The following is a 25,945-nucleotide window of genomic DNA, read 5'->3' on the forward strand; positions in this document are numbered from 1 at the left end:
GGATACAACACACTTTGACAGAAAAGGTAAGTGGGAAATAGGCCAAAAATTGTTAAGATTGTCACCATCAAGACCAGACTTCTTTAACATGGGGGTTACAGAAGCGATTTTAAAAGTGAGCGGTACAAAGCCAGTTTCAAGGGATGAGTTTATTATTGTTGTAATAGTCAGGATTATGACATGAAGGCAGGATTTAAGTAGTGTGTTGGGGATGGGGTCCAGTACACAAGTAGTCAGCCTCATCTTACAAAGCAGGTTATTAACAAATGCTGATATGACTGGTGAGAACTTAGAGAAGAAGTTGGATGGAGTGGGAAAACAGGGAGAGATATAAACAGATGATGTATTTATGTTAGTTGAATTATTTAGATCTTTAATTTTGTTACGGAAAAAGTGAAGGAATTTTTCACAGACTTTAGTGGAGGAGGTAATTGGGCCAGATGTGGGTTAAAGTAATTTATTAACTACAGAGAACAAAACCCTTGGGTTATCGTGGCCACTTTCTATTATTCTGCCATAGTGGGTGTTCTTGGCAGCGGTTAGTGCACCCTTGTAAGCTCTTTGGTGGTCAGAGAAAGCCTGGATGTTCACGGTGAGGCCAGATAAGTAAGCCAAGACCTTCACTCTGCAGGGAAGTATGGCATGCTTGGCACCTCTAAGTGCAGCATCTCTAAAGAGGTTTTTGGGCCTTGTACTATGATGATTATTGATGAAGCATTAAATTTCAATACACTTCAGCACTTTCAGCAGACAACTCCAGCAGGTTGTGTGTAAAGAAAGGTAAGGGTTCTACCACCAACATTTGGCAGAGAACCCTACACAGTTCTTTCAAAACATACTAACTGCCTGGAAGTGATAAATTCAGAAGTCATCAATTGCCTGTTAGTAAGTGCAAGGACAGATTTCCAAAAGACACTATGCAACCAAGTTTTTTATTTTACAAATGGAACTTAAAGTGGACATCATCAGTTATCAGTTTTCTGACAGTACAGATCCATTTCTAGTTCAGAACAGTTAAACATCACAGTCAGTACTTCAAAGATGCCCAGTCGACTTCATGTTCTCATAGTCTTCTTAGCCAGCAATGTTTCAAGATTAAGCATTTCCTCACTGCCAATCCATTAGAGGTAGCTAAACACATCCAACAGTTATGACTTGACTGGCATTAAAAAAGTGAAAAAAATAAAAGAACCTGAAGCACTGAGTCACTTCTTAGTAGCAATAACAGGAAGTGTTGCAAAAATCCTTAAGACGCCCAAACAATTCTCTGGAAATATGATCTAAATCCAAGTCCTATGGTTGAGCTCACATGGACTTTTTTCACTCACTTGGCCTTATGTGACCAGATATGAGCACCTGCACCAGTCACCACAGCTCTAAAAGAACAGCAAAAGTCCATCCATCTATCCATCCTCTTCCACTAATCCAATGTTGGGTCGCGGGGGCAGTAGCTTGAGCAGAGCTGCCCAGACTTCCCTCTCCCCGCAGACTTCCCTCTCCCCGGCCACTTCTTCTAGCTCTTCCGGGAGAATCCCAAGGCGTTCCCAGGCCAGCCGAGAGACCTTATCTTTAAGGGAAAGCCCAGACACCCTGCGGAGGAAACTCATTTCAGCCGCTTGTATTCGCGATCTCGTTCTTTCGGTCACTACCCATAGCTCATGACCATAGGTGAGGGTAGGAGCGTAGATCGACTGGTAAATTGAGAGCTTTGCCTTACGGCTCAGCTCCTTTTTCACCACAACAGACCGTTGCAGAGCCCGCATCACTGCGGATGCCACACCGATCTGCCTGTCGATCTCACGCTCCATTCTTCCCTCACTCGTGAACAAGACCCCGAGATACTTGAACTCCTCCACTTGGGGCAGGATCTCTCCCCCAACCCTGAGAGGGCACTCCACCCTTTTCCGGCTGAGGACCATGGTCTCGGATTTGGAGGTGCTGATTCTCATCCCAGCTGCTTCACACTCAGCTGCGAACCATTCCAGAGAGAGCTGAAGATCACGGCCTGATGTAGCAAAAAGGACAACATCATCTGCAAAAAGCAGTGACCCAACCCTGAGTCCACCAAACCGGACTCCCGCAATGCCCTGGCTGCGCCTAGAAATTCTGTCCATAAAAGTTATGAACAGAATCGGTGACAAAGGGCAGCCCTGGCGGAGTCCAACTCTCACTGGAAACGGGCTCGACTTACTGCCGGCAATGTGGACCAAGCTCTGACACCGGTTGTACAGAGACCGAACAGCTCTTATCAGGGGGTCCGGTACCCCATACTCTTGGAGCACCCCCCACAGGATTCCCCGAGGGACACGGTCGAACGCCTTTTCCAAGTCCACAAAACACATGTAGACTGGTTGGGCAAATTCCCATGCACCCTCCAGTTCATGCTGTCATATAAGTACATGTATCTAGTTCAGGGGTGCCCACACTTTTTGGCTTACGAGCTACAGCTACTTTTAAAATTACCAGGTCGAAATGATCTACCTACATTAAAAATTATATACAGTATATATATATATATATATATATATATATATATATATATATATATATATATATATATTGCATAGTTTTACTGTCAAATAACACAAAGAGTACGAGACACGTGTTTCACCTTTTACGTTGCGCCACGGCGTGTGGTTCGTTTATTTGGCAGCATGTAGATCAGGGTAATTACATTCATGGCATTCATAGTCTGAATCACAATCTGATTGTATGGGTGCGTGTGGGATGACCAGTGTATTAGAAGGAAAGAGATCTCAGACTGCCCGCCCTGTATGTCAATCAAGTGGCAAATGCCATAGGGAGGATATATGATAGACTAACGTTTAAAAAAAAATTTTTTTGAATGCAATGCAATCTACCTGATCAGATACTGATACACTTGTTCTAAACAACGCCTGCGCTTGCCATTGCTCTGAAACACTGCCATTTCAGCTTTTACTGATGCATCCAGTTTCTTGTCATCATTCGGTGATGGCAAGTTTCTTGGGACAGATAATGCAGATGCAACAGACTGACACATTGCAATTTCAATTTGCTGTTCAAAGCTGTTGTCTGACAGACGTCAATGAAGTCTGCCCTGTCCCGGCATTCGTGAACTGCCGAGTGCAGACTCCTCCCAGTCTGCTGTACTCATTCTTAGTCGGAGCCAAGAGACTGACGACTGCTGCTGGTTGACTGAATCAGTCTGCAAAACACTACACCGTGGGCCAAAAAACCGTGCCACTTAATTATTTTTAACTATTACTCTGTTATTTCTTGATCGATTTTTACACTTTTACAAAGTACATGCTATATATGCAAGCTTGGCCATTCCCGGTTTCCCGGGAATTACAGCAGTTTCACTCCCGGGCATGCGGGAATGAAAAATGTCCAGGAATCCGAGCCTGGGAATGGATTCCCTACTACCAACAACATGTTTGAGATGGACAATGACAATTTTAACCAGTGCAGTCTTTGCATTAAAGGCAGGAGGCATCCAGCAGATGGTGCTGTTGTAAAATAGTAAACTGAATACTGTAATGTTAAATATTGTTACGATGTTTATAGAAAATTCAGCTCAACTACCATAATCATTTTTTCTAATTTTCCAGGAAATGCTCTATGCAATTTTTGATCTTTTTTTTTTAACTTTATTTTTGGAGTATGTGAAATTTTCTCTGTTAGCCTCTTTCTGTGATGCCAGGGGAGGCCCTTTGACCTTTCAGTGTTCTTGGAATACTACATTTGCTCAGCTGGGTGAATGTGCAGACTAAATGTGTCAGCACCACCGTGGAGCTTGAGGGAATGAGCCCCTTTATAGGACTCATGGATTCATTTTTGTGATGCAATTTATAGAGTGTGTCAACTCGCACATCATGTTGACTACTCATACGCTATAGGATTTAGCATTCTGCCCAATTGAACAAAAATTAGAAACTGAATGAATATTCAATGCTTTTCTGCTTTCGGTGTTGAGTATTTGATATTGAGTTTGAACTGTTTTCTTATGCTGTCCTTTAGTAGTTAAACTGAATGACTAAATAAGTTTTGGTTGCAGTTTATTTCCCAAACATCAGGTTGGAACCCTAAAATACATCTGCAAAGAAACTCACGATTCTTCATTATGAGTTTACATCTGAAGTGTCTGCTGTAAATGTGGCACTTGAAGGCTGAAGGTTTACGTGTGCTCTACAGTCGATTCACCAATCCACAGCTAATATTTCCTAGAAACCCAAACTTTGCCAAGTGAAAAAGACCATTTTCATTTCGGACTGTCCTTCATATTGTTTGGGATGACACCGAAATAAATATATGAAGAAATAATTAAATACATAAAGAAATACGCAATAGTTTCATGGCACATTTAATTATTTACACTCACATTTCATGTTGTTATTATTTTTTTACTGTTACATTTCACAGTACTTTTATATAATTTATTGATTCGGTATATCTGGTTCAAAAATATTCCTCCTTACTAAAAGAGTTAGTGAAGAACACATTACAACTCATTTTGATTTTGCTGTTTCACTGTACATTCCAGTGGCAGGCCTACATTTTTGGGGCCCTGAAGTTTGAACTGTTATGGGGGCCCCTTTGCAACCATCAATGAAGTCTGTGAAACCGTTGTTCATAAAACCAACAAGTTCACGCTAATCTAATGCTATTTTAACTTTATTGCTTACCTTACTTTTCAAAATACAACATTCATTTTTGAGATGGGTTAATTAAAATCTATAGTATCCTTACGAACATCTTATTGAAAAAACTTCATTTGTAGATCGCCATCACGTTGAAAAGGCAGGCAGTCACAATGCTAACGTGATTCACTGCTGTATAGCATTGTGATCGTCTTTATAATGGCTCCCCTTTCTTATTATGAGACATCATCCACTGTTTGTATCTACCAAAGAAGATTACCTTTTCATTTTTACTGTATTTTAATTGTGTACATATTATTTATTGTATACTATTATATGTTTAGTATTTTTTTAAGATTTTATAAGATTATTTGTGTAAATAAAATGTTCCCAAAATGTTGTCCTTTACAATGAACACAAGCAACAGACAAAGCTTTTGATTATGGCTAGCCTAAGATGAATACTTTTAATACGAAATGTAATTCCTGTCATAAATGTTGTGAGACATGCCCGGACACCATCAGACTGAGACCGCATCTTTATAAAACACTTCACGTTTATTTTCTCCACAACTACCAGAGTCCCGCACCAATCACCCCTACTCCGGGCTTCTTTCTCAAATGTCCTTGGGCCGCCTTTCCTCTCTCCACGGGAGCTTCGTCCCGCTCCCACTCCTGACTCTAGCTCCCCGATTTTATTTCCACCCGGATGTGCTCCAAGTGCTTGATGACGTTCTTCCAGCAGCACTTCCTGGTGTGGTGGAAGTGCTGCTCTTGCACCCGGTAGCACGCCAAGTGTCCCTGGAAGGCTCTTCTTCCATCTTTCCAGGTGTGGTGGGAGTAAATGTTTCCCGGGCTCCATGAAGCTCAGGGCGCCCCCTGGTGGTCGCCACAGGCCTCTATGGGCTTGAGTCTCCTTGCTCCTCTCCCATGATCCTCTCCCGACCAAGGGTGGTTGCCCCCTCGTGGCCCGGAGGACGTATATGCCACCTCCCGGTCCTTCCAGGCTCCCCGGCTGAGTCTGGCCCCCAGCCGCCTGTGACAATGTTAATAGTGTTTTAAATGATTTATAGTTAATTATCTTCAATCAATTTAGAATGAAACATGTTTAATTTGAACTTATTTTTTGTTTTTACTAAGGGGCTTTGCCTCCTGCTTGCTTTGCTCGCCAACCCCCAGTCTGCGCTACACGCCAGCTTCTTTGCATTTCTGCCGCTTGCGTATGTGGATTTTACTTTCGACAAACGACAAATCTTTTAATTCTCGCAGATACACCTCTTCCTTGGGAAGAAACACTACTTTTCCCTGATGGCAACACAAATTAAACGATCTACAACTTAAAAGTTTAATTTTGAACAACATATTCGCCAATATATTCGATCTCTTTTCGCTGTCTGTAATAACGTCTGTTTGTTTGTAGCATTTTTTTGAGACTTTGGAATTTTAGTACTTTCATTATCTCTTACCTGCTCTGCATGTGTACAGCACCAACGTTTTTGAATTCTATACTGCGTTCTGCTTTGTCCTCTACTCTTTTGTCTTTTATTTCCGGCCCCAGGTGTGGTTAAATCTCTCGGCACAAAGTCTCATTTCGCGGGACATGAATGTGTCTCTCTGAAAAAGTCACAGCTCGTCCCAGGATTTTTTTATTTTAATAGAGAGACATGATAGTTTAATAACCTTTACATTTTTATTTTAAATATTACTTTTGCATTGAATTACACTATATTATTTATATTATTATTTTTTTTTAATCCTTCTCATACAGTAGACACCCAAAATTTTTAAGCAATATGGACTAAAATCGTTTCTGGGGCCCTGAAGCTTAAGCTTCATTAGTTTAACAGTATAAATCCACCGCTTGTAAATTCTTAGTAATTCCTTTAAACTTGTGATTACTTTTTTCGTGTTCTCTTCGAATTGTTTTATTCTGCCAATACAATACGCACTTAAATAGAGTGTTATCAAACAATTTTGACATGGGAAATGCACATCGCTCTTACCTGACATTTGAAAGCCGGACAGCTACAACTACATTTCCCAAGAGACTTTGCGCTACGACTCCCCCGCCCCGGCGGTGGGCGCGGTTCCTTCCATGTGTTTAACAGCAGCACTTACGAAGTAACATGGTTTCTCGTGATGAAATGGGGAAGCACTGTCTGTACAGTCAGGACTTTCCAACAGCATTGCAGCTCGGATTGCGGGAACTGTGGGAGGCTAATTGTCTCTGTGATATTCGACTTGTGGCGGAAAATGAGACGTTCGCAGCGCATAAGTCCGTGTTGGCGGCCGCGAGCTCGTATTTCAGGATTATGTTTACCGCGGACATGCGGGAGAAGCATATGGGCGCAGTAGAGCTGAAGGGAGTCACGGCGTCGGGACTGAAGGTGGCCCTGCATTTCATGTACACGTCGCAGCTGAGCGCAGACCCGAGCAGCCTGGAGGACGTGCTGCTCACGGCGACATACTTGCAGATCGCGCAGCTCACGGAGTGCTGCGCCCGACTGCTGCAGGGAGCTCTGGAGACGGACAACTTCTTGACGATTCTCACGCTGTCCGAAAAGTACGACTTGCTTCCTTTGAAGGAGGCGTGCTTGTCATTCATTTCCCAAAACCTACATGTCATTTTAGAAAGGCACGAGCTGTCATTGCTTCGGCTGGACGCCTGTTCGTTGTTGGCACTACTGCAGAGAGACGATATTAGCCCCCGAATGAACGAAAGAGCCATTATGTCTCTAGCTTGGAGGTGGCTGAGCCATGATCTGGAGAATCGTCTTCCTTATTTGGATTGTCTTGTCGATAGTGTCCGCCTTGGCTTAATTTTCCCACCGGGATATAACTTTGAAGACAGCGGTGGAAATGACGACGTCGCGCTTTTGAAGTTGTTCCCCGGAGCGGAGAGTTACATCAGCGTGCTATCGGGCCCAGCAGTGAGACACGAAGAAGAGGGTCCATTTAAAAACTGGTTCAGGATAAGATCAACGCGCAAGGGGGTCCTGGCCACGTGTGGCAAAACTAACGGGAGCCAGGGCTGCCAAGAAATAATGGTACTTAAAAAGGGTGTCCTCAGGGAAGCAAGGCAGGATAATGTCTTTAAAAGGGGGAAAAGGGACAAGAGCATGAACAGGTAAAGGGTAATTTTCTGTGTGCACAGGACAAGCATCACCCAACAACAACATCAGCAACAACATCCATTCTACAACCTTCTATTTTCACTAATGTCACAATGGAGGCATCATTTTGGCAGCACCACACATCAGGCTGAAACTGCTCTACAAGTAGATGGGGCACATAGCCAGTAGGTTACTGCCACAGACACAATTTAGCTGTGTGTCATGCACAGCTTTGGGAGGATTTCTTATACTACCTGATGGGTGGATGGACCATTCAATAGTTAATATCTTTCTGATACAGTTCCCAAGAATTGAACCATATATAGAATTCAGTTCTAAAAGTAAATTGGCCATATGTCAGTAAGTGTAGTTGTACGATTGAGTATGTGTTTTGCTTCTGTGTTGGGCAGCAGTTTCCCTTGACCCCAAACTAGATTTAAACAAGTTAAAAATGGATGGATTGATATTTTTTAAGTGAATGAGTTATAGGTGAATAAGGTGGTTTACAGTCGGGTGCCTTCACAGATAGGCCATACTGCATGCCTTGGACCAGTGTTACCTTCAGCGCTTGGTACTTTATCCTTTTCATAAAACATAGTTGTTCTTTATCAGCTTTTTGTCCATTTTCTAACGTCTGGTCAGGGTCATTTATATTTTGTATAAGAACTTGCACTACATCTCTAGGCAAGAATAGGAAAGTAATATCAAAATGTGTAATTTGAAAGATCAAACACATGCCACAGTGGAGGACAAAAAAATGTAAAGTGTCCATAAAAGTAAAAAGTGAAGCTAAATTTACTAAGACACAGAAAAACAGAGTCAATGCCACTGTGGTAGGCAGAGAAGATAAAACATAAGCACATCTCAATTCAAGATTGGGTGGTAAACGTTAACACAACACAGGATTATAGACTGTTAGACCTGCCTCACACTCTCCACCCTGCATTATTTAACTTGCACTGCATTTTTATTTAATTAATGCTGTTTATATCAGTATGCTGCTGCTGGAGTATGTGAATTTTCCCCTTGGGGATTAATAAAGTATCTATCTGTCTATCTAAATGTTAAATTGAACATTGGAACAATTATGATGAGAACTGTCAATTCAGTCCACCAAAACCTTTTTCATTTCTATTCATGCAGCTCGTGTTAAAAATAAAATGAAAAATCAAGTAGAGTTTGGAAGGTTCCAGAAGTGTTATATTAACTTTTATGCACGTGAAAACTTTGGAAAAGAGCATGAATTCAGAACATTTTGCAGTTTCTTTCTCTGTATTTTGTGAGTCTACCCTTACCATTTGTAACACACTTCATCTCCTCCTTAACTGATCTTTTACTGTTGTATACTGAAAGAATCTCAGGGCCTTTTGTATTTTCTGCAATATTTCTCTGTAAATACATTTTAGCTTTTTAAACAATCCTTCTAAACAATTCCTCTCATGCTCTCATATGCCCTGCAGTTCGAACTGGACTTATTTGCCCTACACATCTTTTAGAAATTATCTTTTAAATCCTTGTTTATCCACTTTAGAGTTCTGTTAATTTTTAGTGCTTCTAAGTTTTGATTTGGAGTTTCAGAAGCAGATCTAGGGCAGGATTATTTTTTACTATTCATTTTCTGTAGAGAATTTAGGAATCAAAATGAATGCCATAAACACCTCTGTGTAAATAAAGGTTGCACAGTAAAAAAAATAAATACATTTGTACACTCCCTGCGTGGAGTTGGCATGTTCTCCCCGTGTCTGTGTGGGTTTCCTCCCACGGTCCAAAGACATGCAGGTTAGGTGGATTGGTGATTCTAAATTGGCCGTGGTGTGTGTTTGTGTGTGTCCTGTGGTGGGTTGGCACCCTGCCCGGGACTGGTTCCTGCCTTGTGCCCTGAGTTGGCTGGGATTGGCTCCAGCAGACCCCCTGTGACTCTGTGTTCGGATTCAGCGGGTTAGAAAATGGATGGATGGATGAAATTTGTACACCTGGATAAAGAGTGGCAACTTTTACAATATGGTTTGTCCAGTGATGTGCGTGTGCTTAGATTTAAGAATTATTTTATAGTATCCCAAATTGATACATTTCCACAGGATCTTTCAGCTGCAAGTTTTATTTATAAGTAGTAACAGTCTTATGTACATGTGATTTCTTAGTTTTTTTATTTTTAATAAATTTGCAAAAACCTCAAGGAAACTTTTTTCACGTTATCATTATGGGGTGTTGTGTGTAGAATTCTGAGCAAAAAAATGAATTTAATCCATTTTGGAATAAGGCTGTAACATAACAAAATGTGGAAAAAGTGATGCGCTGTGAATACTTTCCGGATGCACTGTAGATAACGTAACATTCTGATTGCCTTCTTAACGGTTTCTGAACATTTGTGGGTAAGTTGATAGCATAGAGTCCACTATGACTCCGAAGTCCTTCTTCTAAGGTGTACTCTCAATGTTCAGACCTCACATTCTGTATTCAAACTTAACATTTTTACTTCCTATGTGTAATACTTTACATTTACTGACATTAAGTTTCACCGGCCACAAATCTGCCCAAGCCTGTATGCTATCCAAGTCCTTCTGTAATGATATAACGGATTCCAAATTATCTGCTAATCTACCTATCTTGGTATCATCTGCAGACTTAATAAGCTTTTTACTTATATTCCTATCTAAATCATTTATATTTATTAAAAATAGCAGCGGCCCTAGCACTGACCCCCGTGAACACCACTCTTAACATCGGCCAGTTCTTTTTTTTTTTTTTTTTTTTTTTATTAATTTTATTACAATCAATACATAGCAATCACATTTTTACAAAAAAAAAAAAAAAGAATTATGCTAAGAACAGATCGATCCCCACCCTTGAGAGAGAGAGCAAGCCAAACGGTGTAAAATTTAAGGCTTTTAAAAATACCTAAATCAACAAATTCTCTGTGCTTTATAAACTTATTTCAAAATATTACTGATTAGATCCTGCCATGTTTTGAAAAAGTCTGCACAGATCCTCTAACTGAGTATTTGATTTTTCCAATTTTAAATAATATAACACATCAGTTTCCCACTGACTTAAAGAGGAGAGTTTGGGTTCTTCCAGTTTATCAGAATAAGTCTGCGTGCCAACAGTGTAGTGAATGCAATCACAATTTGTTTGTCCTTCTCCACTTTAAGACCCTCTGGAAGAACCCCAAACACAGCTGTTAATGGGTTAGGAGGGATTGTGAGTCCAAGACTGTCTGAGAGGTAATTAAAATTTTTGTCCAGAATAATGTTAATTTGGTGCAGGCCCAGAACATGTGACCTAGTGAGGCTGGAGCTAATTTGCAGCGTTCACAGGTTGGATCATGTCCTGGAAACATTTTGGAGAGTTTTAGTCGAGACAGATGTGCTCGATATATAATTTTGAGTTGTATAATTGTATGCTTTGCACATATGGAGCTCGAGTGAATTCTCTGCATTGCTACTTTCCACTCCTTTTCTGATATATTAATTGAGAGGTCATTTTCCCAGTGTCCTCTTGGATCTTTGAAAGGAAGGGATTGTAAAAGGATTTTATATATTGTAGAGATGGAGTCTAACTCCTTGAAATTGAGCAATAAATTTTCCAGCGTGGATGAGGGTGCAGATGAGGAAAATCTGGAAGGTTCTGTTTAACAAAGTTCCTGATTTGAAGATAGTAAAAGAAATTTGTAGCTGGAATGTTAAATTTGGAATGTAATTGTTCATAGGATGCAAAGACGTTGTCTATATAAAGATCCTAAGCAAGTTAATTCCAAATTTTTCCAGATATTAAAAACTGCACATGTTTGTGAGGGTTGAAAGAGGTGGTTCTTTTGCAGGGTGCCACAGAAAGAAGCTTCTCCGTCTTAAAATGCTTTCTACATTGGTTCCAGATTCTAAGTGAGTGGAGCACAATTGGGTTATTAGTGTATTGCCGATAACGTGTGTTTATTGGAGCACAAAGCAAGGAATACAAAGAAGTACTGCAGGATTTTACTTCTATTGCGGTCCATGCCTGTGTATGTTCTTCTATTTGTGTCCAGGTTCTTATCGACTGTATATTTGCGCCCAGTAATAAAACTGGAAGTTAGGTAGAGCCATACCGCCTTCTACCTTTTGTCTTTGTAGAGTCGCTCTTTTGATGCGTGGATGTTTAGAATTCCAAATAAATGAGGTTATTGTTGAATCTAATTGCTTAAAAAACGATTTATTAATGTATATTGGTATGTTTTGAAATAAAAAAAGGAGCTTAGGAAGAATATTCATCTTAACAGTGTTAATTCTTCCAGCTAGTGTGAGATGAAGGGTTGACCATCTATGCAAGTCTTGTTTAATTTTTTCCATGCAGACATAAATTTTGTTGATAAAGAGCTTTATGTTTACTTGTGATGTTTACCCCGAGGTATTTAAACTGTTCTGCAATGATAAAAGGAAGGGTGTCTAATCTAATATTATATGCTTGCGAATTCACTGGAAAGAGTACACTTTTATTCAGATTAATTCTGAGACCAGAGAGCTTTTGAAATTCTGTGAGTGCTGCTAAGACTGCAGGCACAGAATTTTCTGGGTCCGATATATACAGTACCATGTCATCTGCATATAATGAGATTTTCTGTTCCAGTCCTTCTCTGCTAATCCCCTTTATCTGATCGGTATTTCGACAATGTATTGCCAGTGGTTCAATGGCAATTGCAAACAGCAGTGGTGACAAAGGGCATCCTTGTCTTGTGCCACGTTCTAGTTTAAAGTAGTCTGAGCAAATGTTATTGATGCAAACTGAAGCTTCTGGGTTAGTATACAGTAATTTAATCCATGCACAAATGTTCATCGGCCAGTTCTGATGAGGTTCCTCGCACCATCACCCTCTGCTTCCTGTGTCTGAGCCAATTCTGCACCCATCTAAAAACATTACCCTGAACTCCAGCTTCTAGTTTGATGCCCAATCTCTCATGTGGCACTTTATCGAATGCTTTCTGAGAGTCCAGATAAATAATATCACAAGCTCCACTTTGATCGTATCCTTTTGTTGCTTCCTCATAGAATTCAAGCATGTTAGTAAAACACGACCTCCCTCTTCTGAACCCATGCTGACTGTTCAGAAAAATTCCAGTACTTGCCATGTTCTGCTCAATCTTATCCTTAATAATTCCTTCCATTCTGTTCCTGTGATATATGTTAAGCTTACTGGCCTGTAGGTGCTTGGATATGCCCGGTGACCATTTTTATATAACAGAGTAATATTTTTCAGTCGTTCGGAATCTCCCCAGTGTTCAGTCACTGCCTAAAAATATGCGTCAAGGGTTTATAAATGTACTCGCTAGCCACCCTAAGAACTCAAGGGTAAGCATTATCTTGGCCTGGTGATTTGTTTGATTTCGTCTTATTTAATCTGAGCAGCACTTCTCCCTCTACAATTTCCAAATCCTTCAGTACCTCCTTAGTAGTCACGTTTACCGCTCAGAGGTTAACCACCTCCTCACTTGTGAAGACTTCAGACAAATAAAAGTTTAGAACGACTGCTATTTCACTGTCTGTATCTTTTAATTCCCTTTACTGTTTCTGATGCACTTCACCTGCTCCTTGACTGTTCTTTTACTACTATCCATCCATTTTCCAACCCGCTGAATCCGAACACAGGGGGTCTGCAGGGTCACGGGGGTCTGCTGGAGCCAATCCCAGCCAATACGGGGCACAAGGCAGGAACCAGTCCCGGGCAGGGTGCCAACCCACCGCAGTCTTTTACTACTAAAATACTGAAAGAATCTCTTAGGGTCTTCTTTCACCTTATCTGCTATATTCCTCTCCAACTGTCTTTCAGCCTCCCTGATATCCTTCTTAATGGTTGCCCTCATGTTCTCACATGCCCCACAATTCACTTTGGAGTTATTAATCTTATATGCTTTATAAAGCTGTTTTTTTCCTTTGCAGTTTCTTTGATTATTTCTAAAAATCCAGCTCTTCTACCCCTCCATTTGCAAGGTTATCCTAGTTCATATTCGGATAATTAAAAGTCCTACATGACTATAATATCCCCTTGTAAAATTGCCTTTTTAAAATTACTGAAAAGATGTGTGCTGCAGTTACTGCCTGCATTGGGTGGTCTATACCACACTTAAAATTAGGCCTTTTTCTCTAATGCTTTTTTAGGCAAAGCCACATGTCCTCACTAAGATGGGGCTCATCATCCAATTGAAGAGGACAGTAACTCCATCTCCTTTTCTGTTCTGTCTAACCTTCCTAAAAATGTGTATCCCTCTATGTTACATTCATCCCATCTTTGTTATTTAGTTTTATTTACTTTGTTTTTTGTAAATTATTTGTTATTACAGCTCCAACTCACTTTTCTTATTTTTGATACTTCTAGTATTAAGGCCAGCTATTTTTAATGTGTTACTCCTTTTATTTTTTAATGTTGGGTTAGAATTTACTGTACATTACTACTCATTTTTATTCCTACACTGTTGTTTGTTCCTCCACGTATAGTTCTACACCTGGCCTGTCCTAAACTCCCTGCCCCAGAATTCCCTTGTTTAAATAATCCTCGACTAGTCTACTCATACACCTCCCCAATACATTGGTGCCCCTCCAGTTCAGATGTAATCTGTCGTGGTGGAACAGGTCTCATCTTTTCCAAAAAGAGTCCCAATGCCCCATAAACCTATACCTTTCTGCCCTGCACCAAGATTTGAGCCACATGTTAAGCCTTCTAATCTCGTGTGTCTTACCTGGACCGGCGTGTGGCACAGGCAGAACCTCAGAGAAGACTACCTTGTCAGTTCTGCTCCACTGCCTGACACTTAACTCTTTGAATTTGTATTGTAGAACTGACAGACTACCTTTATGTATGTCATTTGTTCCAACATGGACAATGATAACTAGATCCACCCCCGTTCTGGCCAAGGGCTTACCCACCCTTCCAGGGAGGTCCCTCACCTGTGCACCCAGAAGTCAACACACCATGTGAGATTCTGTCTCTGGAGCAAACCTGCGCTTCAATCCCCCTAATGATTGAGTCCCCAACTACCACTACCTCTCTCTTTCTGGGAACTGGTTTTGAGGTGGCCTGTTGGGGCTCCTTATTCCTGCCTACCACCTCAGAATCATGAGAGACACACTGTCCAGCTCCACAAGGTCCTGAAAAACAGTTTGACACTTCTAATTCTGGGGTTGTTGATGTAATGTACTGTCACTAAACAAGAAGGATAATACCTTGTTATGTAGTATTGCTTAGAAATATAAAGAAACCACTAGTTGTTGTTCAATTTATAACACTACATCCTGCATTAATACATATTTACAGTGCAAGCTGTGTCAGAGTCTTAATAATTACTGTAGGCAAGGAAAGTGTAACCACAGGCATTATACACTTATCCAAAAAATTCCTTATGAATACATATTTTTGCATTAATAGAACATCAAAGAGACTCTCAACTTAACCCTTTACTAGAAAGCTTAGCAGTACACCAAGAAGATGGCTGAGACAAGTGTCTAAGACAGTTAAGTGTGACGTGAATTTCTTGAATGCATGCCTTAGCTTATTTGAATTTCCCTTTGACATCATTGGTAATGTGTTGGTCTGCTATATTCATCAATCAGGAGACTATTCAGTTAGTAAAGATCAGTGTTCTGTATTCACTGATTTAAATAAAGGAAGTTATTGGTGTTATTTCTTTTTATTTTTTTCCTTAGATTCTGACAAATGATGAGGATATTGAGCACAATTCCTGGAGAACTATTACACAGGCAGAGGCAAAATACAATCACTGTTCACTGGTACTTGATGACTACTTGTATATTATAGGTAGGATATGAAAGTATAAAATACGTGTGTATGCATGTATATGTATGTATATATATATATACACACACACACACACTAGGGGGCCAACCCCGCCTTGCCTGCGCTATGCACCAGCCACTTTGTGTCTTTGCTGCTCGTGTTGTGAAGAGGGGGGCTGAACGCACACCAAAGAGACGCGGTCGCTTCTCCAAAACCCCCTCTTAAACGGTGATACAATGGGAAACAAATAGTTTTTTTACCTCCTCTTTGCTCAATCAACTGCTGGATTGCTGCTGCCACTGCCCCCACCACGGCTCCACCTCTACTGCTGCTGTTTGATGTACATCTTGTGTGGCGCTTCAAACATTTAAAAGCCTGTACAGCAGCTGTCTTTGTCATCTACTCTTTCTCTTACTCTTAATTCTTTTGGCACAAAGTCCCGTCTCGCGAGATGTGAGTTCTTGATATTTTTTAGTTTATAATTTAAAAACAGAATAAGAATGTAAAAAAAACTAACAACATCACAATAAAGTTCGATAAATTCTGAAAACAATGATGCCAAACATATATATGTAGGTTTTAAAATAAGCCCAATTTAAAGCATGGAAAAAAAAAAGTCACATAAAGTCGTTGCACTTTTAGGCCACATAGTGGCCACAAACACCTGAACCACAAATACAACCACACAGCAACAGTCCTGCATTTAATTGTCTTTATTTGCATATAATACCTTGTATAAATAGGCCAATACAATTCTGTCTCTTTTTCCACCTCCACTCCTCCCAGGTGAGCTTTGTCCCCTGACTCCTGACTCAGGGGTACTTCCAGTGCCAAACAATAGTTTCCAGGAAGCACTTTCTAGGTCAGGTGGAACCACCTTGAGACAGGGGTTCCCTCTTTTGAAAGCTCCTCCTGGCAGCACTCATGGAACCCAACTTGGCAGGCCTATGGAGCCACAGCACCAATGCTGAAGGTATCCAAATGGTGCTCACTAAGAGAAATGTTACCTCCTTGTGTAGTGTGGAATGAGATGCAGATGGGAGGCAGCCTTCCACTTCATCTTTACCATCACATTCAGGATCATTCATCCGTTATGCAGTCTTGTCTATTGTATTAGCCTTCTTGCCAGGTAAGGGACTTTTATCCCTTACTTACTGGGACCCCGTCCATCTGTTTCTAACACCATGCTGGTATTCTGTGCAAGCCTCTTGGCTGAGACAGGGAATGCCTGCCTTTCTTCCAGAACATCCATCATCTCGTCCTCCCAGCCAAGTAACAAGGTAGTAACAAGATCCATGACAGTCAGGATGCCAATCCATCCATGACAATGTATAATATTTGAAGTGTATATGTAAAATCTTAAATTACTAACATGCTGACAATATAATATATAAATATAATATATAACATTCCCCAAAATGAAATGCTATAATTCTTTTGATTTTACACTGTTTTTGACAATAATCTACAAATATCCATTGATGCATGTCTCTGTATTAAACCTGTATGTTTGTGTATGAATGTGTTTTGTCTCCAAGGTGCTAGGACCCTCTCCAGGTTTGATTAAGGCTTTATACCTGATGTTGCCAACCAGTAAGTAAAAAGATGGAGAGGCGCTTGGTTAACATTTTTTTCACTTATTGAATACGGTGTTACAGAATTACAGTCTCATGGGTCATTTTGGCAAGCATGGCCGGTTCAGTGCATTGTGACCCAGTTACAATTGGGGAATATGACAGAAAGAGGTTTGTTGCACAGATTGATTTTAGACATCAATATTACCAGTTGTACAGGAGTACAAAAAAGCTTCATTGAGGTAGTTCGTGTTTTCCCATCTTTTTCCAGCAATTAATTTCTCAACAAGTGAAGTAAAGCATGTTGTGCCTGTGTGATGCTTCACTTGAGCTGTCATTTTTCTGTAGATCCTCCTGGGTGCAGATGAGCTCTGCCATGTTTCTTACAACTTGATCCACTGTACCGTTTGTATCTTCTAGCCTGGACGTGCGCTGCATGCGCCTCACTGATAGTATCATTGTAAAATCTGTGAGAGTGTTTGTCTGTAGATTCCTTTCCCACATTAGTAAGTTCTTACTCATCTGTATCAGGTAATCTCCTCTTGGACATTTCAGCCATAGACTTTTTTTCTATTTTACTTTTAATTGTAAGTATTTAACTTCCATAAAAATTAAGTGAAACATCACCTTCAATCTGCATGTAAAGTGTGTTCTTACTTATTTTTTTGAGGGGGGCAGAATTCCTTGCAGAGTGGTAGTCATGAGGAAGAGGCTACAGCATCTGTACACCGTTATGACCCTCGTTTTAACCAGTGGGCACGCCTTACAGACATGAATGTAAGTTATAAACAAAAATACCAACATATAATTAAATGTTCTAGAAATATTAAAAAGTTGCAATTAATCTTGTCATATAATTCTACAAGGGATACTGTCTTGACATTTCAAAGATGTAAAGATTTCTAAATGAACTGTTCTTTTCCAAGGTACGCCGTCGACGATTTCATTGCAGTGCTCTGCATGGTCACATTTACGCAGTAGGAGGCAGAGGAGAAGGTGGGATATTGTTTTCAGCTGAACGCTACAGTCTTACTGAGAATAAGTGGACATACATTAAGACTTTGCCTTGTCCACTCTCTAGCCATGCTGGAACGGTGCACCAGAACAAGCTCTATGTATCTGGTAAGAGAATTGGATTTGATTTGTTTTCCTCTATTTACTACGGTTTATCTTTACATTATAAAAATGTTCTAATCAGATCTCTTGGTCTGATCAATCTAGTCATGTTTATTTATAAATTCCTTTTTAACACATGACAAGAAACCAAAGGACAGGAAACAAATGTGGGCAGAATACCAGTGTTTCACAGGATCCGCCTATGTATATACCCACATGCACTTATGCCAAGCCACTCAGTCACACCTTCACATATTAGGCTGGCTAAACATAAACTTTCCACAAACATTACAAATGTATTCTTCACACAGTTAGCAGTGGTTACCATGTAGTACAATAGGTAATAGTGCTCTGGGACTTTCCAATCAGGAATTGATATTGTGGAGAGGTTAGTTAGAAGTTAGCAAATGTCGAACTGCAGCATTTTGAGCGGAATGGCTTTGTCTCTTCAAAATTATTCCCATGTTCATACAGTACTCGGGCTGAGAAGAGCAAGATGGTCTCTGGAGCTCTGTGGCAAGAGTGCTAAGCCATACTGCCGTGTAATTATTGTATCTTTTAGTTTCTATAGTAATTTAAGATATACAACTGAGGCAGAAAAATACACAAGTTTATAGATTAAATATTTTTAATGTTTAAAATAAATAATCTCGTCTTTCCTGGTATTAGTACAATGCATTAGTTTAGTTAAAATCTTATTTAGTTAGTTAGGTAAGTTATCCTGATAATCTCTTACTTTTTAATAGCTTTTTTGGATAACTTCAGAGTGTCTTCAGAAATATAAAACTTGCAGCTTGCACTTGTTCAGTGCTTTGTGCTTCACCTTTCAGATCATTTAGTGCATTTTCCATGCCTGTTCATTATATTCAAGCCACAAGTACAATTTATTCTCACACAAAATATTTTTAACATAACTTTGTCAAAGCCACATAAACCAATTCAGATTCACAAGGATTTGGAGCCTATCATGGCAGAATCGTCAAAAGGCCCAAATGAAGGCACAGGTTTTCTCTAGGGCCAACTCACCCTCACATAGTCCACTGCATCCACTGAACAGGATCATCTCCAAACAGAGGAGCAGCTTCAGCGACAGACTGCTGTCATCGTCCTCCTCCACTGACAGACTGAGGAGATCGTTCGTCCCCCACACTTACCTGGTGGGTTAAACGTTAACATTATACAAAGTTATTGTCTGTCTGTTATACTTTCATTGTTATCACTCTTTAATTTAATATTGTTTTTTTGTATCAGTATGCTGCTGCAGGAGTATGTGAATTTCTCCTTGGGATTAATAAAGTATCTATTGTGGCACGCGGCTGGGGGTGGTACCCAGCCAGGACGCCCAGGAGGACCGGAGGAGGGCTTGTGCCTCCTCCAGACCACGAGGGGGTGTACGTCCTGGTTGGTTTGGGGGCCACAGGTGCAGAGCTTTGAAGCTCAACCCTCAACCCTGCAGGGGCCCGTGGTCACCGCCAGGGGGTGCCCCAATGCCTGGAAAGCCCCGGACCTCAGCACTTCCGCCACACCAGGAAGTGTTGAAGGGAAGAGGGGCAGGGACACCTGGAGTGCTTCTGGGGATAGAGCCGGCACTTCTGCCACACTGGGGCGTGTCGGTGGAAGAATGTCAGAGCACACCTGGAGCACATCCGGGGGGACATAAAAGGGGCCGCCTCCCTTCATTCAGGGCAGGAGTCGGGTGGAAGAGGACGAGGTCTGGGAGAGGAAAGAGGCGGCCTGAAGAGAGGAAAGGCATTGTGTGGTGGCCTGGACTGTTGGGGTGATTGGTGCTGTGGCACTGGGTTGTGCACTTTAATATTATTGTAAATAAATGTGTGTTGGACTTTAACATGATGTCCGTCTGTCTGTGTCCGGGCTGCTTTCCACACTATCTATCTATCTATCATAAGGCCAAATTTTTAATTTTCAGTTAATCTAGCTTGGACTTTACATGGTATCTAAGCAGATGTGCACCCCGCACTTGGGGCTAACCGATAGACCACTATAATTTAACTTCTGAATGTCACTTTTTTGAAGTAGTTGTCATCATAAATCTTATTGATTACTTATATACAATACACTAGCACTTTTCTCATTGAACAAAAATGTGAAATTTACTAATATTCATTTGTATTTCTTTTAATATTTAGTTTTTGATGCTGACTTTAAGATATCTTTTAAGTCTACCTTTTGATGACTGTACTGTTTAGCAGTATATTGGTAAATTATTATTTTGTATGTTTTTTTTGTTTTTTTTTTTACTTTTGAATATGTGACAAGGGGCTTTTGAATAAGTACACTATGTGTGTGTGTATATATATATATATATATATATATATATATATATATATATATATGTATATGTGTGTGTGTGTGTGTGTGAGTGAGGAATGCCTACATTAATGTGACAGTAACCTAAATATATACATTATTGACCTACATCTTAACCACAGTTCAATATCCAGATAGTGCAGAGAAGTCAGAGCCTTTCTTTAGTGTTATATAAGATTAGACATATGCTAGAAACTATAATTTTAATCTTACTTTTACCTACTGTATCAAACCAAATGCCATTAAGTTATAACAGCTTCATAATATAACTTGTCTTCAAATAAGGGCAAATTTAAGAAGGTAGTCAGTCTCAGTGAAGTTTGTAATAAGGGACAGATACCTAAAATTTGAAACATTATAATGGATATAGCAACTACTTAGGAGATAAAATGATTAGATGGAGTTAGAAGATCAACCTGGAATCAGCAGAAATAAATCAAAGGGTGCACAGAGGGGGGACTCTTGTAATAAGCATACAAAAATCATTTTTGTTGTTTAAACCAATGAAGTACACCAACCTGAGGTTGTTTTTCTGAATAATGCTCAGCATAGTAATAATTTGTGTAGCTCAGCCTCTCGCTGTGTAAGTTTGCATGTTCTTTACATATTCACACAGGCTTTCTCACCATGTTCGATCATTTGGTGACTCTAAACATGACCTGCCACATATGAGTGAAGTTCCATGTGCGTGTTGGTGTGTTCTGGGACTGAACTGACTGGCACCCTGTCCAAAGATGGTTCCTGTTTTGCACTTAGTGTTGCAAGGATGGACTCCAGCCCACTGCAGTGCTGTGTTGAATTAAGCCAGTGAATAAATAGATTTTCTGACATTTATAAAAAGAAACTATAGTGATTTAAAAGATTTGTTTAGTTTCTTGTATATATTTTATTGTTTATCAAATAATGTTTTTCATTTTTATTTTACAGGTGGCTCATCAGGGGAAATTTTTTCAAACTCCGTATACAGATATAGTGAACAAGAAAATAAGTGGGAAGTGCTCTCACCACTTCGGTATGCTCGTGGCTTCCATAGCATGACTTCTGCTGGAGATAAGATATATGTTATTGGTAAGTAGAGAATGGAAGCATAGTGGCAGATAAACTGTTACTGTAAGAATCTTTTAAAGTGGTGGGAGTGGTAAGAGAAAGTCTCTTTTATATGAAATATGTGGAAATAGGGGCAACATAGAGAGAGGTCACACATGCTGCCTCACAGCTCTAAAGTAACATCCATGTGTACAGTAGGTTGCACATCCGGACTTTTCATGAAAAATCTAAAAGAGATGAGTTTAGTTTGACTGGCAGCTCTGAACTGTATGCCTTTTTGTGTGTTTTTTAGTTGACTTGTATCCCATTAAATACTGGGCCCTGCTTTGCCTCTGTGTTGTCACTATAGACTTACAGTCCTGACAGAAAATAAGTAAAGGAATGAAGGAAGGCGAGAATACACCCGAGATAAGAATCAATATGGAGCTGTTACCTTAGATTGAAAGTTAATAAATAAATTCTGACAGTATAACATAACCATGGATGGACAGTTAATCATTTGTTTTACATTACATTGAAAATTGAGTTGTCAAAGGGCTGTGCCATTTTAATTTCTCTGGAATCTTTGCAGCATCTAAAGTAAGTCCTTTTTCAACATGTCCAAACTTATGTGAAAGCTGTAATGTCTGAAGCTTGGGTTGTATCAATCGTTCAAGTCCAGAACTGGCATCTATGTGTCACTGTTGTGAATAGAGTTTCCACACTGAAGCACCCCTAGGCTTGTGTATCTGGTCCCTAAACCTTTGTTTAATTGATAAACGGAGCTTGATGTGAAAATGACGTGCTGTGCATGCCGCAAGCGTTTATGTTGGCATAGCAGTATAATGCCTTATGCACATTATGGCACAAGACTAGCTCCTGCACGCTGTTGGCATGTTGTCATGTAACTGTAATATAACTGATCTGTGGATTGTACTCTGCAAAAGTCAGTGTAAAGAAATTTGTGACTCAGTGTGCCTGTGGTGGTCCACATTAAATTTCTGAGGCTTAAAATCATAGAATAAAATACATTCCATTAAATGAAAACATTTCTTTCAGCCGGGCATGTCACCGTAAATATATGCTAAAGATTACTCCTAAAGTAACTTCTTATAGGCCAGTAAATTATGAAAATATTTTTATGTTGTTTTGGATCCTCATGTATTTGTAACATTTGTAAGAAGTGTGGAGTGAGCTGAATAGCCTACATGGCACCCTAGAGCTGTGAGGCAGCATCACAGGCTGTTTGAATGTTTTAATTTTACATAAAATGTTTCTGAATTGGTACCATTTGATCCAGACCTGCTGGAGTGCAAATGTCACTCCTGTATCTGTGATACACTTTGATACAGTTTTGTAGTGTAACTGTGCCAGTTCATACTTTTTGCTGTCTTATTTCAGAGTCGTGTTTCATTCCGTTTATTAGGACATTTATTTATAATTTCTAATTGGCAAGAATGGCTCAGAGAAGCGCCATGTGCGCTAAGCTAATCTAAGAGTGTGCTTGAAAAGCTAGCTGAATCTGTGCGTTAATGTTGTTAACTTGGTAAGGGGATGCTTCTGAATTTTTACATTAGCACATTTTGTTTTCATGTCGGCAATTATTCATTCATATGTAGAATTTAAAGTAAATCATACCTTTTGACTTTTACAGGTGGAGTTTTGATTATAAGAACAAATAGACAGAGTCGCTCCTACTCTGATGTCAAAGTAACCGAATGTTATTGTCCTTCAACAAACCAATGGACGGAGCTATCCCCTCTACCTGTGGGACACAGTCAACATGGTGCCACTGTCTTAGACAATATGATTTATATAATAGGGGGCTTCTCCTGGTGGTATGAAGGTTTTCTTAGCAGTGTTCATGTGTACAACTGTGAAAACGATACATGGGAAGCAGGCCCTGACCTGCCAAGACCTCTAGTTGGACTTTCTAGTGGAACGCTTCTCCTCCCACATTACCATAATGACAATGTCACAGCACCTTCATAAAGTCACAGACATCACTGCAGAAACAAACCTAAGACACCTCTTAAGAAAGAGAGAAAGGAAGCATGTGATGGTGAAGTGCACAACTCCACGATCTCAGTCTTAAGTAAAATGTCAGCAAAATGAGAATTGAACTCTTCACCAAGACCCCCAGTGACCTGACCCAAAATGTTTTGAAATTTACACAATGTTTTTACTTCTTGTTCTGCCATGTCAATTCGATTCAGTTGTTAATACTAATTATGACTGTGACCACTAGATGACACTAAATCAACATTTTGATATAACGATTTCACAAGCTAGCTGTTGTATACCAGTGGAGATTAGTGTTAGGCAGGTGAAGAGTTTGTATCTGTATATGAACAGATTACTTTAAGTGTCTTTAGAATCTCTTAAGACGTCTGTATACATCCGGAAGTTTGCAAGACTTGGTGAGCTAGTGTAACAAATATTTAAAAACATTTAAACAAGTCAGAATTCTTCAAAGTACAATATTCTAAATGTTACAGATCTGCCACGTCCAAAAAGAAAAATCCAGCAATTCAGGGTAAGGGTGGATAAAGGGCTCCAGCGAAACACACACATTTGAGCATTCACATAGTGATTTATAAAACACTGCAAAGGTACGGTTATAAACCAGTCAAGTCATTCATTCTTTCTTTGATTTACCAAAGCTACACTGAAACATTTGGTCAAACCTTTCTTTGGTTATAAATGTATTTTGTAATATTTAAAAATTAAAAAATGGAAGCTTTCAGGTTTTTGCAGTGTACTTTTTTACATAGTGGGAAGCAAACATACATTTCTGTACACTTTTACCAGTATGGCTTGGTGCTTTTTTTGTCATTACTGGGACTCTCCCTGTGGACTCCCATTTATTACTTGTTACTCCTGGGCTGCTTGCCAACAGCTACTACAAGTCCCCCAGAATCTCCTTTGTATTCAACAATAACGGGATTATTTTGTATTCCTAAACTAGTCGTTGTTGTGGTACGTAGATGACCTAAGCACAGCAGCCGATTTGAGAACAACTTCAAGATGGACAGTCATACAATGTGAAATTCTCAGCCTACAAGCTTCTGATCCCAGGTACTTTTTAATCATTTTTGGTAGTTTTTAAAGTCCTGATGAAGATTACACATTTATTACAAGTTTCGAGAGGGTGGACTTGGTAAATGACTTACACAAATGAACCAAGTATAATGTGTTACGTTACAGTAGTATTCATATGTTGTTAGGCAATCATTACTTTGAAAATGTATACTTATTACAAGCGAAGACATATCGGTGTCAGAGGAGGAGAACTCTGGCATTGCTTGGCATGTACCATGAGGAAATCTTCAATGAGGTGGACACCAGGCACTTATTGGTGTTCTTTAAGAACATGCTGTCAAATGAAAGCCGGTTAAAAGTACATTTTCTGAGTTAGAAAATTCCCACACTGAGAACCATGGTCACATGTCTTCCTTCTCTTAAATAGCTGCCATACATCGACAAGTTTCAAGGTAAGCTAAATGTATTCGCTAACCATGGTGCTTGTGATGGAATGGTGGGATGATGATGTGAAGCCTGTTGATAAGCACATGCATGTAAGAATGTCACTGCACTCTATACATATGACAGTAATGAACTGATAAACTTTTCAAAATTGGCCAAGTAGTGTGCTATACAACAGTGTGGGCTGGTGATCTGCGTAGGGCTAACTGGTTTTGTTCTGTTTTATTGCAAAAAAATTAGCAGATATTATATTGTTTAAGTTGCAACTGCCACTGTGATGTGGTTTAGAAGGTTTAGTTTTTAAACACTGCAGCTACTGCCTACGATCACTGTTAAGATGATTTAATAGATTTGTATCCCACATAAGACACACTTATTTTAAAGTGATTTAATATGGTACCTTGCAAAAGTTAACTTTTTAACTAACAGAGTAAAATGATGAATTAGTATGTCAGATTAATGTCAATTTAAACTATTTATTACATACAGTAGGTATAAGAAAGTTGGGATATCCATTTGTGTTTTTTTGTGTGCATTAAATAAACATTTCTGTAATACATATTTAAACTTAAACAACATGAAGTTGACTGGGATAAGTCAAGTCTGTTACAAATAGGTGTTGGGTTATAATATGATGGCTTCAAATCCAAATTAGAAATCAGTGTGTTTGAAATATGAAGAGACTGAGATAACCACCATTTACAAAAACAGAACAACCGACCTACTGAACATTAACGCCTTCTTTCAGTTTCAGTTTTTCCTGCTCAAGTATTTACCAGCCATTAAAGTAAGTGTGTGTGTGCAATGCCAAGAAAAATGGTGCATACTGACTAAGAGGCCATTGGCGTGTTGCAAGGATAGGGAAGTGAATTTATTTTGCGTTTTCTCTTAACTGTGAAGAAAAATGAATTACAGTGAAC

General features: G+C 39.7%; 1 protein-coding gene across 2 annotated transcripts; it reads left to right on the forward strand.

Moving 5' to 3' along the window:
* Positions 1 to 6,709: 6,709 nt before the first annotated feature.
* LOC120522933 (kelch-like protein 9) lies at positions 6,710 to 24,285 on the forward strand. 2 transcript variants are annotated; one of them, XM_039743725.1, is made up of 7 exons: positions 6,710 to 7,668; positions 15,405 to 15,516; positions 17,740 to 17,846; positions 17,996 to 18,065; positions 18,151 to 18,191; positions 21,441 to 21,581; positions 23,194 to 23,280. In XM_039743725.1, exons 1-6 carry the CDS (start codon positions 6,748 to 6,750, stop codon positions 21,549 to 21,551), a joined length of 1,362 nt encoding a protein of 453 aa, XP_039599659.1. In that variant the 5' UTR covers positions 6,710 to 6,747; the 3' UTR covers positions 21,552 to 21,581; positions 23,194 to 23,280. The 2 variants fall into 2 exon arrangements, with proteins under 2 accessions (XP_039599659.1, XP_039599658.1); XM_039743724.1 differs by having other exon boundaries at positions 17,996 to 18,191; positions 23,194 to 24,285.
* Positions 24,286 to 25,945: the final 1,660 nt, after the last annotated feature.

This window comes from Polypterus senegalus, chromosome 2 (assembly GCF_016835505.1).
Source record: "Polypterus senegalus isolate Bchr_013 chromosome 2, ASM1683550v1, whole genome shotgun sequence".
In the NCBI taxonomy this organism is placed as follows: Eukaryota; Metazoa; Chordata; class Cladistia; order Polypteriformes; family Polypteridae; genus Polypterus; species Polypterus senegalus.

Bases quoted from the DNA above. Each gene is read 5' to 3' on its own strand.
- LOC120522933 (XM_039743724.1), top strand. From the start codon at position 6,748: ATGGTTTCTCGTGATGAAATGGGGAAGCACTGTCTGTACAGTCAGGAC. The intron at 17,847-17,995 runs GTAAGTTATAAA...TTCTTTTCCAAG, and splicing joins CACGCCTTACAGACATGAAT to GTACGCCGTCGACGATTTCA. The intron at 18,192-21,440 runs GTAAGAGAATTG...TTTATTTTACAG, and splicing joins GAACAAGCTCTATGTATCTG to GTGGCTCATCAGGGGAAATT.